Raw genomic sequence first — 17,356 nt, forward strand, 5'->3', positions numbered from 1 at the left:
AACTTTCTTTTTTCAGCAGATTAATGTGAAAACTGTTGAATTTGCACATACACTACCAGCCAAAAGTTTGGGGTCACATAGAGATGCAAATATTTTTGAAAGAAAAGCATTTTTTTCAATGAAGATAACATTTAATTAAAAAGAAATACATCCTAGACATTGTTAATGTGGTAAATAAATGACTATTCTAGCTGGAAACAGCTGATTTTTAATGGAATATCTACATAGAGGTACAGAGGAACATTTCCAGCAACCATCACTCCTGTGTTCTAATGCTACATTGTGTTAGCTAATGGTGTTGAAAGGCTAATTGATGATTAGAAAACCCTTCTACTATTATGTTAGCACATGAATAAAAGTGTGAATTTTCATGGAAAACATCTGGGTGACCCCAAACGTTTGAACGGTAGTGTGCTTTATTCTGCGCTGTGAGGTTTAAACAGTCAAATGCTGGTTAAATTAATCATCTGAGCAGAAATTTGTGTATAATCCCTAGCCAAAAGTGTGGTCTGTAGTAGCTTCTAAATCTGATTTAGGTGAAACAAAACCTGAAAAGTAAAACCGAGTTATGACACACGATGAAAAAGTTCACCTTTAGCAACTTTCTATGAACTCATTCCTTTTGGCTTAGAGAAAAGTTCCTCTGACCGCAAAATCCAGCGAGCATTTTCTTATGCGATTGTCTTTGGTTTCTCTTTTGATTTACGTGAAACTGGAACCCGCTACCGAAGATCAGTTTAAGGTGTATGCAAAGCTGCTAAACCGCTGAGGAGAAAAAGAAAGTGCTCCTAAAAACCGATCACGCCCGCTTTTCGTGGGTTTGCAGTCGTGGGCGTCTGGCCGCAGGACGTCTCATCCAGCATGTGAACAAAAAGGCTGGTTCTTGAAGAGCAGCTGTGGCAGGAAGAAGGAGGCTCGTGAAGCAGAGTCAAAACCTCCTCTTTCCTTTCTTGCTGCTGTGTCACACGTACGGTAAACGGGGTTTGTGTCGGGTGCTGGGAAGAGGTTGCTCGGGGTTGTCGCTGCACAGGTGTCGCATGAAGAAGGCCCCTTGTGTAAAACCACAACATGGGGCCACTGTGAAAAGTATTGTAATGTCGGTAAGCACGGGGGCAGTTTGAGTCACTGCTGCTGCCGCTCACACCACAAGACTAATCTTAATCTTCAAGTAGCACTTTAAAGTTAGCTGCAATAGGGCGACAACAAAGCTTTAAAGTGTTTTTTTTTATGATAAAAGCCCATTTATTGGGTTTGAAGTGACCTAGTTTGAATTTGACGCCACTTTTCAGGTGCGTCTCCACATGTTGGCCTATGTGGTGAAGTATTTGCTTAATTTTAACCTCAGCTAGCTCTGATGTTTAGCATTTTTGAAGTGTAATCTAAGCATTTCAGGTCTTTTCTCGGGTGTAGGAATGTAAACGTATGTAGACTGTAGAGCCAGGAGAAGTTCCATTTGTTTGAGCCAACTGTAAATAGATCTAAGTGCGATAACGGAACCTGACAGCTAAGCAAACTTAATGTCCAAGCTGAGTCATTTTGAAGATTAATACACTGTGTTTCTAAAAGTAAGCACTCGAGGAAAGTACATGAAGTTTCGGGTGTCGGTACGGGTTAGCCTAGTTTATCCGCCTGATACTCCTCAAACTATTTCTTAATGGATCCGTCAGCAATATGTGGAATTCCCAAAGTGACGAACCACGCCTTAGAGCTTCGTTATGACTTTCTTTAGAAGAATCTCACAGCTTTTGACCTATAATGACATTCTTGAAGACACTCATTATGTGACAAATGCTTTTCTTTCCCTTTATTTTGTGGTAGGATCTGTGTCACTCAAATCATTTAAAAAGGAATTTCATGAGTCAGAGTAAGGGTTTGTCATCGGCTTCAGTATAGGAAGTTACCAGAGCTGAAAAATTAGCATTGGTTGCGAGTGTAAATGGCTAAAAACTCGTCAGTCAAGTGGAAAAAGTCCTCAAGCGTAGTTGTTTTTAAAATGTAAAACTGTGCTTAACCTTTTAAGCCCAAGGTTGGGTTTTCACCTGTTTTTCCACCTGAAAAAAATGTTCTGTTCATTGTCTTTTTTAAATTCAGCTTCCACCAGAACAAGACTTTTTGAAGTTTGATTACAAAAAGGTGTTGAACCCTCTGAACCCCAAAACCTCCCGTCAGTTTTAAAGGTGCATTTTATTGAATAATATCACCAGAATGAGACCATCTACAGAAATAATCTCCAAATTTCCAATTGTCCTTGAACTGATCGTATGTGACGTACGTTTCCTTGAGGAAAATTAACAAAATCTCATCTTAAAATTAAAATATTTCATCCGGTCAGCAGCAGATGGGTCGCCCTATATGAGCTGGGTTCTGCTCAAGGGTTCTTCCCATTAAAAGGGAGTTTTTTCTTGCCACTGTCACCTTAGGATTTGCTCTGGGGGTTCAGGCATATGGGTTCTGTAAAGCACCTTGAGGCAATTTGAATTGTAATTGGTGCTATATAAATAAAATTCTATTGAACTGAATTCATTCAAACATTTAAAATATGCTTTAAAACGAGGCTTTGATGCTGTTTTTCACGTTAATATGCAAGACATTAAGTATGAGTTGTACATAATTCAAGTTAATGGCACATATACTTGTTAAAGATGTTGGTAAGTTGGTTTGGAGTTTGTCCAACATCCCAGATATGTCACCATACAATGTGTTTGTGCTGTAAACTAATCAAAACTGTATGTAGATTAAAAAGCCAGTGACACTTATCTATATCATTGTTGATCCTGTTTTCTATCAAGTACAACAAATGCTCCATCCATTTAATCCACAGTGGTACCAGGCGACCTCTGCAAACTTTAAAATGCTGATTTTATAATGGATACGTCTGGTTCCAGTATGGGGAAATCCAGGGTGGAAAGAGTTAAATAGTACTTGACTGAAGTTGTCTAGTTATTAAATCAGTGGTTAGCATCGTCGCCTCAAAGCCAACAGATTCAAACCCACCAACGTCGGGTCATTTCTGTCTGCAGTTATGTGTTTTCTGTCTTTATTATATAGTAATTTGGCTCTTTTGATGACAAATACATGCTATCTTGGTACATCGGTGCGCTGAGCTGTCACGGTTCCCAGATTACTAATAATGAGCAGAGCTGCTTTGAATGCAGGACTTTCTGCTACATTTTTGTCTGTAAATCTTTCCACCCTGGAAGTTCCTGACCAAGGATCAGATGGTATCTGTTAATAAAACACAACCCATGTGGGGCATCTAATACAGGAGACACAGTAGTTTCAATCATTTTTTGAATAGATAAAACTCAAAAATCTCTGATTCTAGCATCTTAAATTTGAATATTTTTCCAGTTTCCTTACTCCTCTATGACAATAAATGGAATATATTTCAGTTGTGGACAAAAATGAGACATTTAAAGAGATCATTTTGGATTTTGGGAAGCATTGATTGATGTTTTTTTTGCACATTTACTGCCATTTTACAGACCGAATAATTGAGAAAGCCATCATCATGATGAAATAATGGTTAGTTGCAACTACTAGAGGTTTATATGATTAAAACTGATGTATTGTTTGTTGTGTGAGTTGCGGCTGAGAAGTTTTAGAAAATGTTTGGTAAATCTGTGTCATTGGCTCATTGTTATAAGGCTGTTATTTTTGTTGGAGTTTTTCCAATCTCACTCTGATCTGCTGAATATTAGAAGATTTATTGTGTTTCTAAAGTTGCCCAAGTGTTTTCTGTCTTTAGGTTTTCCATCTGGTTTTCCAGTTGTGGAGCTGGTACTGAGACTTAAGATGGAAATAAAACAAAAAAAGACAGTTTCAGCCTTTTAAGGAGTTAAAGTGGTTTTCTGGTTGGTGTGGGACATCCTGCAGTTCTCTACTGAAACCTTCCCAACATTTGCCAGAATAAATACAAGTGGAAGCTCCCACTTCAGCCAAATAATCCAAACACACAAGAACAGAAATGTGGTATTTTGGTGTGAAAAGTGTCCCTGGGAAAAACACATCTCTGTGTGTTTCAGGGAAGTTATGTCCACTTGAAGGATGATGAGCCCTCAGTGAAGAAGTCAGGTGGTCTGGCTGAGAGCGGAAACATGGAACATGTTTGACTCCAGTAATACAGGTTTCCATAAGAACTAATAAATGAGTAGCCCCGAGTCCCCTGCTGCTGAGTGCCGGTTACTGGAGGAGGAGCAGTGGCGTATTTTCCCCTGACCTCCTTCCCTGAAACAAGCCCGCTCTGAGTCAACACCTTTCAGAATACACTGTCACCAGATTGTGTAAGAAGATAAGCCTGCGAGATGTGTGACTTTCCCATAACCCGCAGCCCATAACATTTACATTTTTTTTGGACAGTTTCATTTCGATATTAGTGGCTCTTGAAAGCTTGTTTTGGGTTCTCAGCGTGCTGTAGTTAAAACCACCCAGGAAGTTAAAGGCGCTCAGCAGACTGACAAACCCACACACTGTAAAAAGTGACGAGTTTTACACGTGTGAGCTGCACCTCATTTATTGTTATTTATTATTTTTGAATAATATCTAATAATTTATAGCTTTGAATTTTTAAATCTTACTTTGTTGCAATGTTTTTAATAAAACAAGGATTTAAATGTGAAAACAACTTGATTTAGCTAACTTCAAATTTTCCAATTAAAATGATTTTTTACTGACTTTATAGGGATTTATGCTGTAGGGGATACATCAGGATTGTAAGGCATAATTTAGGTTATATATTTAAATTAAATATATAAACATATTTTTGATTTATAAGACTATTACATTTTTCAAATTATTTTAGTTGTATACTTTTATTATACAATTATTAGTGTATTTATGTTATTTATTATAATAATAATAATAATAATAATAATAATAATAATAATAATAATAATAATTTTAGTAAGCATTTCTGTAATTAAATAAATTTAAAATTGTAGTTGATTATTTGGCTTCTGCTGCTATTATTTAATGATATGAAAATCCAAAACATATATATATATGTGTGTGTGTGTGTGTGTGTGTATATATATGTGTGTGTGTGTGTGTGTGTGTGTATATATGTGTGTGTGTGTGTGTGTGTGTATTGTATGTACATAGATAAAAAAAATTAGTTACATTTATTTAGCTAGATTTTTGTACATTTTGCATATTTAATTTAAAAATATTTATTTATATGTATTAAAATTTTATACAAAGTATATACATATGTATATGTGCATATACAGAATTTTATACATAAACATTATATATATACATGTTATACATAAATTTATTCAATTCATTTTTTTACATTTTATTTGATCACATGAATATTTATTTTTTCATTCATTTATTTATTTATTTATACACTGCAGTTAATAGATGAGTTGTATGTATATTATAACAAATAAACAAATCTATGCATCAAATACAATAAGCAAAAAACATACAACACAAAACATATATTGAGATTTTTTGTAAATTTTACGTATTTATTTAATTTAATGAACATTTATGAATGTATTTTACTATACATAGCAGTTAATGCCTGTTCTTTCTTTCATTTTTTATGATTATATTAACATGTATACATTCACTCTATTATGAGCATCAGCTGAAATCTGTATTAGAGGAAATGCTGAAACCCACGTCAACGTCGCCCACCTGTTCACCCACTGAGGCAGAAACCTGAGATTGGTGGTGTCACTTTTTGCAGCGCTCATTTTTCTCTTAGTCATCTCTTCGTACCATAAACTGTCAGCTTATTACCGCTCAGGCTGTTGATCAACTCGTTGTACTTTCCTTTCCTTCGACAAACTCCGTCAGCGGCTGCAGCCTGAGAGACAGCCCCGCCCCCCCTCCGGGAGGGAATCCCGGCCGCTGATTGGTCAGTTCAGGTTTTCTGACGTCACGGGGGATCCTCGGTAAAAAGTGAGCCTCGGAGGAGTTAGAGCTCCATTCACAGCCTCAGTGGATCTGTACACACGGAGGACTCCTGTACAGCTACAGCATGGTGAGTCTGCATGTGGGATTTTAGCTGTTTTTACAACTTTTACAAGTGTTAGACTAGTGTTAGGTTTGGGGACGGTCTGAGATTCTACTAAAAATTAGACAAATTAGCTTGATTTGTGATCATTTGGCTGCATATTCTGACTAAATATGCAGAATACTGACTTGGATTCACAAAACCAACAAGAACAAGACTGTACGTGTATTTTTTTTTTGTCCATTTAAGCTTTTTTAGTTTTATTAAACTTTTTGTTTGTTTTGTTTTAGTTTTATTTTATGTTTTATTTATTTTTTTAAATGCTTTTAGTTTTACTTTTTGAGTTTTTGTGTTTAGTAGTTATTTTGTTTTATATTTTTCTTTTACATTTTATTTATTCATGTGAGGTTTTTTTGTTTTGTTTTATATTTTATTTATGTGAGTTTTTTGTTGTATTTTCTATTATGTTATATTTATTTGAGTTTTTTCATTTTTATTAGCTTTTTAGTTTTATTTTATGTTTTATTTATTTTTCATTATTTTTTTAAATTTTGTTTTGTGTTTCATTTAGTTTTTGAATTTTTGTTCTATTTTCTATCGTGTTTTTTTATTTATTTATGTTCTTTTAGTTTTATTTTATTTTTTGTATGTTTTGTATTATTTTACGTTTGACTCATTTTTTGATTCTTTTCTGTTTTATTTATTTATGTGAATTTTTTTGTTTTATTTTCTATCATATTTTCTATATTTATTTGCATTTTTCATTTTATTTTTAAATGTTTTACTTATTTATATGAGTTTTTGTTATATTATATGTTTTATTTATTTATGTGAGTTTTGTTTTATTTTCTATAATGTTTTATTTATTTATTTGAGTTTTTTTATTTCATTTTATGTTTTATTAGGTTTTTTGTTTTATTTTAGGTTTAATTTATACCCGTGAGTTTTGTATTATTTTCTGTCATGTTTTATTTCTTTATGTTTTTTAGATTCATTTTAGATTTTATTTATTTATGTGGATTTTTGTTTAATCTTTATTTTATTTAGTTTTACTCATTTCTGAGTTTTTTATTTGATTTGATTTTATCATTTTTTGTTTATTTTATTTTATTTATTTGTTCAAGATGGATTATTTGAGAACCCCGTACTGTGCAACTTGAGCTTTCGTGATCATATGACTGTGTGAAAATAATTCACACCTATTTGGGTCTGCTGTCACATTGTGTCATTTCATGCAAACTAAGCTTACTCCGAAAGAAACCAAACAGAAAACACCCCCATAATGTACCATGAGGCAATTTCAGGGCTGCGACAACTCACTATTTTCATCCTGTTTGACGCTATTATTATTATCACTTGATTAATCATTTAAATGCAAAAAAACACACTACAAAGACATGATCCAAACTCCTGTACAGCATTTAACTGAAGTAAAATCGCACCTGAACCAGTGAATCTACCATTTTTTCTTATTTTACAAGCAAATTTGCAGTTGATTTTTTTTATCTGTGAATAGATTATTCAACTCAAACTTCTTCACTAGCTTGATCACAGTTTAATTTTTTCTCATTTCAGGAGCATTTTATATGTATTTTTTGTCTATTGTGCAGTTTTACAGTGTGATATAATTACGTACCACTGTGGTTGTTTATTGTGTGCTGCTGACGGTAGGTCAAATTGCCCTTCAGGGATAATAAAGATTACTTTTACGTTGAATATATGCTTTGTTTGACACTTAGAGAAGGGAAATGACTCAGAATGAGGGGAAAGAGATAAAATCTGAGGATGTTGGGGTTCATGGTTGGCACCTTTAACCCTTTAAACCACCAAACCGCCGCAGGCTGGCAGGCTGAGGCTTTAACATATATATAATATATGTTCTTCTTTGTCTTTTTACAGTCTCTGCATGAAAACCCAATGGACAGGCTGAACAGAAGACCAGACAACAAACCAACCCACAGACTGTATCCATCACTGCCAAACACAGACAGGTGAGACAGCATATCTGTTGCTTTTTGTAATAAAATAAAACGAGGATTGGAGTCAGTTTTCAGGATTTCAAGGCCCTCATGCTTATCATCTGTTTCCAGGTATGAGTTTTGTTTGCCTCTTCGCTCCACTGGAGACAATCTCCAATCAGAGCTTCACCCTGAGAGTCTGCCAGGAGACACGCAGGTAATTTTAACAGGCTCATGATGCCATTGTCTGATTCCTCTAACCGCAAGGAAATGCGGTATTCTCTGTGTTACTGGAAACGGTGCACAACAAAACTTCCAAAAATGTATAACAGGAAGTCTGTGGATGGAGTCGCATTGCATAATTGCCTGTTAAGTCATGGGCATTTTGTCTGCTGCTGCTGGATATTCTGCATGCCACATTTAAGCACTTCCTCTTTTTTTTTTTTCATGTGCTTCAGCCAGAGGGTTCGAATCCCAGCAGTGATGTCAGGATGAAAGCACAGATTCTTCTCTTGGAGGAGCAGAGACAAGAAGTGAGTATATTCCAGAAATGAGATTTATATTCTCAGAAAAATCTAAATCACATCCATGTACTCATGAGATGCTTTCTGTTTACTCAGCTGCTTTCTATTAATGAGAGATGGGCTAAAGAATACAGGACAATGGTGCAGTATTACAAAGAAAAGGTAAGAATTTGATGTATTTTTTAATTATTATTTTTATGAAGCTCTTGCCAGTTATTATTTTACTTCTACTTCTTCATATTAATGTTTGCCCTGCTTCCCAGGTTCAAAGTTTAACAGCCCTGCAGCAGCACGAACACCTTGAACATTACGAAGAAGGAGAAAAACACGTCACATTATATAAAAAAATCCAATTCAAGCCAGTGAAAGACAGACAGAACACACAGGTAAAAGCTCCGAGCACACTTTAAAGCGTTTCGATGGATTTGTTCGTGTGGTTTTTCTGGGTTAACGGTCAGCTTCCTCGTGGGAATTTTTCACAGACAGGAGAAGTCGAGTTACTCCGAGCAGAAAAGGAAGCTAAAGAGCTGCGAGTGCAGAACAACACATTGACCCGCAGAGGGCAGCATCAGCACGAAGAGATCAGACGGCTGAACAAGGTGAGGAGTCACATCTGCTTCATGTTGGAGCATCCTAACCACCCTGCAGTAACGGTAGTGTTCTAACAGCAGCTTTCATGTGTCTGTTCAGGCCTTACAGGAGGCTCTGCAGAGCTCTCAGCCTCTCGACTGCAGCAGTGAAACGCTGCAAGACATCTGGAAACATCAGGTGAGTTTAGGTCGTCATCTGTTGTTTGCCTCCTATGCAAGAGTCAGATGAGGAAGGAGAATTTTCTGCACGCAGAAAAGATGAAACGCAGCCTGACAACGAGCAAAGCACCGAATTCGATCATGCTGACGTCTTTATAAGAACAGTTCATGACTTGAAATGGGATCAAGTTCAAAATATTATCGGGGCTTGAAGAGAATCACAGCCATTAATAATTTTCCACACAAATATCTATCCATAAATGTCTTTCATAAGGGCTGCTAATGATTGTTTTAGTAGTAGTCCCCTGATTGTTCCATCAATTAATTGAATAATCTGTAAATACTTGATTACACGGCAGCAGTAAATGAGAAAAGAGTGAAAAAGACAGGTTTTTGTTAACTGTTGATTTTAAAAGTATTTTTCTGTCTGTGTTTTGGCTTCATTATATATTTTATAGTTAATTCTACAAATAGTAAAGGGGAAGAAAAGCACATTGTGGTCTTAAATGGTAATATGTGCCACAATATGGGCAAAAAATAGCACACAGTGTCTGAAATATACAAATGAATAAATTAATGTCAGATTATGAGCCATAAATGATAATAAATCAATATTGCATCAACTGTCATCTAAGCAGACAGTTGAAGCTACATTTAGGCTGTTTAGTATTGAAACAATACTGATTTAACCATCATTTAACAGGAAAACTACATCTACATTTTAGCTATTTTGAAATAAAAATGGCAAAATATTGAATATTTATTTGGTGCTTTGACACATTTCACTAAATATACAAACAAAATTACTGAGATAAACTCTTTCAAAAACTAACTTTTCCAGCAAGTCTCATGGGGTTTCATCTGAAATACATCTGAACATCTCAAAAATTCAAAATGAAGAAAAACTGCATTCCTAAAATGCTGTATATGAAATATTAAACCGTATATTATTGGCAGATATTACAGTGAATTATGGTATTAACCCAAAATGACCACTGCACATGCTTCAAACAGCAACATTAACAACAAAAATGAAAGGAAAGACAGAAAAGATCCTGAGCTCTGGATAGTCTCTCTAGTGTATTTTTTTATGCTTTTACTTATACAGTCAGGCTACTTCTCCCTATTTAAAGATGCTAAGCTAAGCTAATCAGCTACTTTGACATAGGAGCGATATCAGTGTTTTCTGAGCTAAAAGGTAAATATATCCATTTTTATACAGTTGTGTTTTCATATTATTCTTTCTTCCATGTTCAGGCTGAAGTCTATAAGGAAGACTTTCTGAAGGAGCGTAAGGACAGAGAGAGGCTGAAGGACAAGTATCTGGAACTGGAGAAGAAGTTTAGAAAAGTCCACAACGAGCTGCACGTCCTCAAGTCTCAGGTACTACGAAGACTTCTACTAAGTCTTGGTGCTTGAGTAAATATAGAATTCATGCGTAAAGATCTTAACATGGTCTGTTCTTCCAGGTGACTCGGACTCAACAGCCTCAGCCTCTTCTCCAGTGCGCCTGCACAAACCGAGTCAAATGTGCAAACTGGGAGGGTCGACCAGTAAAACAGCACCACATCCAGCTACAGAGGCGATACACTCTGGATAACAAATAGGGAAACTCCTTAGCTTTTTGTGTGGTAATGTTTCAGTGCACTTTATAGAAGTATTTCCTGGAGTTTATCATGAGCAGGGCGACAGTTTACCAGTTTACCAAGCAGGAGAAACTCAAACAAGTGAGGTCAGTTCTGCAGTTGGTTGAGCTTCAGGTAGTTTTTTCCACCAATCCGAGTCCATTAGGGGACTTATGTGGAGGAAGGAAACAGGAAAGTAGAGCTGGACGCTTCCCAAGAGGAGGAAAGCAGCAAAGCGAGCAAACATTTCTATGTAGACCTCCTTTTGTGACACAGATCTTTAGGGAAATACCATTTATTGCACCGCCCAAACACTATTGACACGGATAATATCGATCAAAGGTGCAAAAAGAATGTAATCTGCTACAAAAGGAAGCCCACGACGAAGAACAACAGAGCTCAGTATCACATGTGAGGTGAATGTTCAAAGAAGGGCCGCCATATTTCTGGCTTATTACACACTATATTACCTCAGTGGTAGGCAGCCACTCACTGGACACCAAGACATAGAAACATGTTGCTCAGGAACTCTGAAAGTATCGTTTCTGTATCAGTTTATTTGCACCAGAGACAGAAATCAAGTATGAAGGAACCTCCATTATGCACAGTGTATTTATATAGATGTTTGAATGTATTGTTGACACATATATTTTCTGTTTCTTGTTAATTTATCATTAAAATAAACATAATGAATGAGTTTTCTTTTGACATTTTGGTCACAATCATGTCCATGATTAATGATTAACTCTGATCCATCCTGCAAGACACAGAATGTGAACAAATATCACATTTTATCTACATTTTAATGCAGAAAATAGTAAAGTATTGTGCCTTCAGTTGAATATAGTGACACCAGAGCGTTCTTTTTGAAAATGTCCAAAAAACTAAAGTCCAACATGCTGATACAGACACTATATTACACGTATATATTCATGCAACCTTTGTAGGACAAGCATCATACATATTTATGCATTAAACTCATACTTTATAGATCAAAGTTTACCAAAGAGAGCATCAATCCAAACTCATGACTGGATAGATGAGCTTTTTAGGAAAGCCAGAAAACACGGAAATATAAATAATTCTGACAAAGCTTGCTAGGTTCCATGATAGAAGAGGAGGAAATGAACAAGATGAAGAAATAATATGAGGTTTTGTTGATAGAATTTTCTCTGCATGATCTGGCTATACTGACAACTTTATACAGAAAAGTTCAAAAGGAGTTCAATCTTTAATAACTTCAGATAAATGCCAACAGTTGCATTCTTTGGGAGCAAATGGGAAACTGCATTCTCAAACCTGGTTTGTATGAATAAAACTGGTGTATTTTTACATTGTGTCCTGGATATCTTCAAACAGGCAGCTGATAAATATCACTTTAATGTCTTTAAGGGAAACCTAGCCATCTGATGAAAGGCAAGCCACAGTGCAATGAAAGCAGAGCAGTTAGCTGCTTTATACCAACTATCATTCTGTATATTCTCCCCAGGCTTCCCTTTGATACACTGGAAACATTTCTAGGCATTGTTGCAGTCAAATTGGTGATTATCTGCATATCAAGTTGCTGTGAAGAAACAGATTCTCATTATTTTTCCATCAGTATACATTGGTATCTTGGCTATAGCCCTTTAGTCAAAGTAAAGAATTGAAAAAAAATGCAAGAAATGCTTTAAAATTGTATGTAAAATTGAATATAAATCATCTAATTCCCTTCAAAATCACATCGTAGACACACTGACGCCACCAGCAGGTTGTCCAACGATAGTAACAGAGTTTTGATCTCCATTATTATTTCCATTAACTTACTGATGACTGACTCTCTGATCCATTTACATGTCCACTTCCTGTACTTACTAAGAAAGCAGGAGAAAGTCACTGCTGAAGGAGCTTTGAGAAATCTAAGATCTCTAGTGACCTCTACTGGTGATCAGCAGGAACAGCAGGATGATATGCTGCACAACTCTCAGGCATCAAACCCAATGAACTCCTGGGTGCTTTTACATTAGAAGGGCCTGTAGTTAATAGATGCAACTGAACTACAGAGGAAAAGACAAAACCTCACATCTGAATCACTTTAATTTAGCTGTTCTAAGGAGAATTTGCTGGATATGAACAGCATAATGCTCGACACAAGAGGAAACATATTGTTAATGTTTATGAATGACTGTATATAATTATTTGTCTTTAATAGATAAAAACACAACATAAAATAGGTTTAAACCTGCTAAAATGTAATCTCCTAAAAAGGTATCGCAGGAATATACAGACTACGGATATACGGAATGGCATTCATACTAGAAGGTTCCTTGAACAACACAAAAGCAACTTTTCACTTAACTGTCTGCCGTTTGGATTGCAATCATTGTTTTTTAATACTGTTTTTACCCCATATGCATAGCTTTGTTTCAGCAGTCTGAGTTTTATTTCTCCACTGAGGAACAGTGTACATTTGCCTGTCTGTCTGCTTGTCTATCCAACTGTTTGTCTGTCTGTTAGCAACATTACTCAAAAACAGACTAACAGATGTGGATGAAATTTTCAGGGAAAGTCAAAAACGACACAAGGACCAAGTGATTAGATTTAGGCAGTGATGCAGTTTATAGTCTGGATCCATGGATTTATTAAAGATTTCTGTATCATTGGGAGATAGCGGCACGGCATCACTGTAACTATGACAACAAGTGAACACTACATCAGCCGTCTGCTGACGATCACATGATTGTGATCCTACTACAAATCTACCACTGTGGACTTATCAGGACTTATCCAATGGAAATGACACAAGGAATAACTTATTAAATTGTGGGGGTGTTTCTGAGTCCCATCAATTCCCGCCACCCGCTGCATATTTAGGTCACGCGATTCGGTATCTGTACATAACGTAAACATGCATAACACACGTCTGTGCTCAGCACAAGGTCATTTTGTTTGTGGGTACATCTATATTAAATGGCCACATTCTATGTTGCCGTGATTTCTGCCATAAAATTTTTCATGATTTCAGCCGTCAGAAATGATACGACTGAGCAGCCTTGGTGGAGTACTGCACTCTGAGTGCTTTTCTTGTTTAATCATTTTGTCGGTTTAATAAAAATCTAAGAAAAAAAGCAGACAGACGCTATCAGGCACCTATTTAAATGTACAAAACTTAAATAATAACTGTTCAAAATATTATGACAGATGAGTTCAAAGTTGTAAAAAACAAAAAGTTTCACATTTTGGCACTAAAAAAATGTAAGAAATAAACTAGAACACGTGTACTTTCTTTGTTTTTGTGCCTTTGTGTACCAACTGTTGTATGAAATTTAGGTGAATTTTGTTTTTGTAATTTCCGGGTCTCGTTTTCTTGATCCAGTTAAGATGTTCTTGTATATTTTCTTGGCAAATCCTGGCTTTAGTTTTATTTAATCGCCTCAAAGCTCATCATTATATGTTTCCATTTGAATGCATATCTATGCACGTGTACATTTCCAAACTCCCTCCACTGATGCTGTATCCTGTTCAAGCAGAAAATGCCCTAAACTCAAACTAAAACATGCAGGAGGACACAATGTTCCCTAGGTTTGCTTTTTTTTTTTTTTTTTTTTTTTTTTTTTTAGCAAGCTAACCGCACTGAGCACAGTGATGCTGGTGGAAATCTCATGAGTTTTGCAAGCGTAGAAAACCAAAGTGAAACTTCCGGGTTCTGTTTTTCTGCACATGAGAAAAACCTCATTAAATTTCCCATTCACATTTGCAACAACAAAAATTCCAGACTTGGAACACAGCCTTGATGTTCAATCTGCATATGTCATTTTTGGCACTACTTAAAAAGAAAAAAAAGATCATTGTTTATTCAGTGTATCCGTTTTTGCAGCCTTGGATGTACACGGGTTCTATTAGCTCCAGACTTTCAAAGGCTAAAGGTCACTGCTCAACTAAAAAGAGAAGTCTGTGGTTGTACTAAAGGACAAGAGTTATCTCAGATCTGTCTGTAGCAGCAGAACAGAGAGGACTGAATGTTGAAAAAGAAATCAACAGCAGCTAGAAAGTTGGAGAAACTGGCTTTGAGATCTGCAGTAAATTCTATGCATAAGAAGAAGTGACAGTGATGGTTACAATTAGACAATTTGGACAATTTTTTTTATGGATCCTCCTCTCCAGCAGCCCCTCAATAACATCACTGTAATTTGCCCCGTTAGCACCTGCACTGTGTCCAAACCATACATCCTCAGCCAAAGATACAATTAATTACCCGTTGCTTGGAACAAGTTCATTCAAGTTTTAAAACGCAACTCGGGGCTGCAACTGATTTACAGGAAGTAAGCTCTTCGACGAGAGCCAGAGAGGCAGTTTGATGGCTTCCTTCACCTCTTCGTGAGACTCAGAAAAACCACAAAGGCCTCCCAGATGCACGAGCAAATGAGATGCTTAAACGCTCTTCCACCTGCTGCCTTGCACCCTTTGCCTAACTGGAACATCTTTGCTGGTTTTTAAAAATGAATCCAGAACAGAAATTTAGAGAAATCGATTCATTAGCAGGTCGGATCAGTTTGGAGATGCTCTACTTCCTGTTTTACCATAACATATACACAAGGGTTTACCAACCTTTTTGAACCTGAGAGCAACTTCAAGGGTACTGAGTAGTACGAAGGGCACCTTGTTTGATACAAACTTCCTCAATAGCAAACTTGCGCCATCATCTTTAAACAATAATAATAATAATAATAATAATAATAATAATAATAATAATAATAATAATAATAATAATAATAATAATGAAAATAATATGTAAAAAGACTGTCTGATCACTTTTATGTTAATTATTCCTTACAATAATTATTAACAATGATTTCCACAACAATGACGGTAGGAAACACACACACACACACACACACACACACACACACACACACACACACACACACACACACACACACACACATCTATATGAAAATCTGTTCCAATATTTAAAAGTCAGAGGTATCCCATCTCTGAAACTTTGGTAAATATCTTTCTTGGCAGTTTTGTATGAATCAGCATAATTGCAGCATTTTGTTCCAAATCACACCAGTTACATTTCTGTGCAAATTGTCACTTCTAACATTTTTAGGAAATCATTAACTGTCATCAAATCATGCTTCATTTGTGCAAACCACTACCTTTGTAACATTTTTGAACTATTCAAGAACTCTGTCCCATGTTTGTACAAATTATCAGTTATTTAAGAAAAAAAATCAACTCTTTCACATTTTGAAATGAATCCTATCACATTAGTACTAATCACCAGCATTTTTCACCAGCATTGCAACATTTTTAACAGATCATAACAACAAATCATTAAACGTTTTCAACAAATTATTTTTCACATTTTTGTGTAATGGCACGGTGTTTTGAATGACAACATATGTTACCTCTTTCTTTGTCTATAAATGTGTGTTAGTGGGAAGCCTGGCATTGCAGAGCTTATCATGTCTTACCTTTACCTTGCAGCTCACAGTTCAGATGGTTCAGTTTCCCAGTGATGTCCGTTAAAAATGAAAGGGCAAGAATCCACTCAGTGTCCTCAAGCAGCAAGGTGTCTTCCCCTTTGGATTGCATCAACTCTTTGATTTCTGCCAACAGTGACAAAAAAAGCTACAAAACTGTTGCCCTGCTGATCCATGTGGTTTCTGTGTGTAGTAACAAGTCACCATGTTCAGTTGACAGCTCCTCCAGCAGCACCTTCAATGTCCTGGTTGTTTGGCTTTGGAGCCATTTATGATCTTTATGACACGAGTCATCACATGATCAAATCCAGCCACTTTTGTACATACATATGTCCTGCTGGTGAATGATGCAGTGGTAATGTAGGAATGTTGGGAAGTCTGGATCACCTCTGCATCGTACAATGAAGCCTGCATGCCGACCCGTCATGGAGGAGCCCCATCCAAGCTTTTCTAATGGTACATTTTTCTCCACGAAGAAACTTTTCACCGCGCAGTAGACGTCAAAGCTGCCTTTAAGTCCCGGGTTTTCCTGTCCGTAGTGCGCATACAGTCTATGTGCGCTACCAGGTGGCTAGTTAGCATGGAAGCTTTGTGGCAGGTAAAGTAGCGTCTCTCCACATTATGGAGATTCAGGTGTTCCAGTTTAACTGGTGATCAGGTTAACTGGCGATAGTTTCCATCGCCAGATGTTTCGTCCGCAGATTCGTCACGATCAGACCTGGATTTACGTGAAATAAAGATACCAGATAAAGAAGACCTCGCCGAAAAACGTCGGCATCACTGCTTAATAAAGTCTATATCCATGTAAATATCATCTACAGACAGTAAAAAGAAATGTGCGGACCGAAATAAAAAATACGTATTTTTCAAGTAGGTGAGAGGATTCGAACCCACGTAATCCAGCGATAAAATTTCGAGACCACCGTTTTATTCATTGTGCTACCGATCAGCTCTACAAACGTTCTGCTTCATCTACATAGATCACTGTCATCCTGTCAGGTGTTTAACACCTGGTGATTGTTCAGGAAACACGTCCATGTCAACTAGGGATAGTTACAACTTAA

The 17,356-nt window shown here is 36.4% G+C and overlaps 1 protein-coding gene across 1 annotated transcript; it reads left to right on the forward strand.

Annotated features, from left to right (window-relative positions):
* The first annotated feature begins 5,787 nt into the window (after positions 1-5,787).
* On the forward strand, positions 5,788-11,532 carry LOC111587687 (TNFAIP3-interacting protein 3-like). The gene is made up of 10 exons (XM_023297751.3): positions 5,788-5,995; positions 7,868-7,959; positions 8,059-8,143; positions 8,385-8,459; positions 8,547-8,612; positions 8,714-8,836; positions 8,933-9,049; positions 9,141-9,218; positions 10,457-10,582; positions 10,669-11,532. The coding sequence occupies exons 1-10, from the start codon at positions 5,993-5,995 to the stop codon at positions 10,804-10,806; spliced, it is 903 nt and encodes a 300-aa protein (XP_023153519.1). The 5' UTR covers positions 5,788-5,992; the 3' UTR covers positions 10,807-11,532.
* The last annotated feature ends 5,824 nt before the right edge of the window (positions 11,533-17,356 follow it).

Source organism: Amphiprion ocellaris, chromosome 22 (genome assembly GCF_022539595.1).
Source record: "Amphiprion ocellaris isolate individual 3 ecotype Okinawa chromosome 22, ASM2253959v1, whole genome shotgun sequence".
Lineage (NCBI taxonomy): Eukaryota > Metazoa > Chordata > Actinopteri > Pomacentridae > Amphiprion > Amphiprion ocellaris.

Bases quoted from the DNA above. Each gene is read 5' to 3' on its own strand.
- LOC111587687 (XM_023297751.3), top strand. The intron at 8,613-8,713 runs GTAAGAATTTGA...CCTGCTTCCCAG, and splicing joins TGCAGTATTACAAAGAAAAG to GTTCAAAGTTTAACAGCCCT. The intron at 9,050-9,140 runs GTGAGGAGTCAC...GTGTCTGTTCAG, and splicing joins AGATCAGACGGCTGAACAAG to GCCTTACAGGAGGCTCTGCA.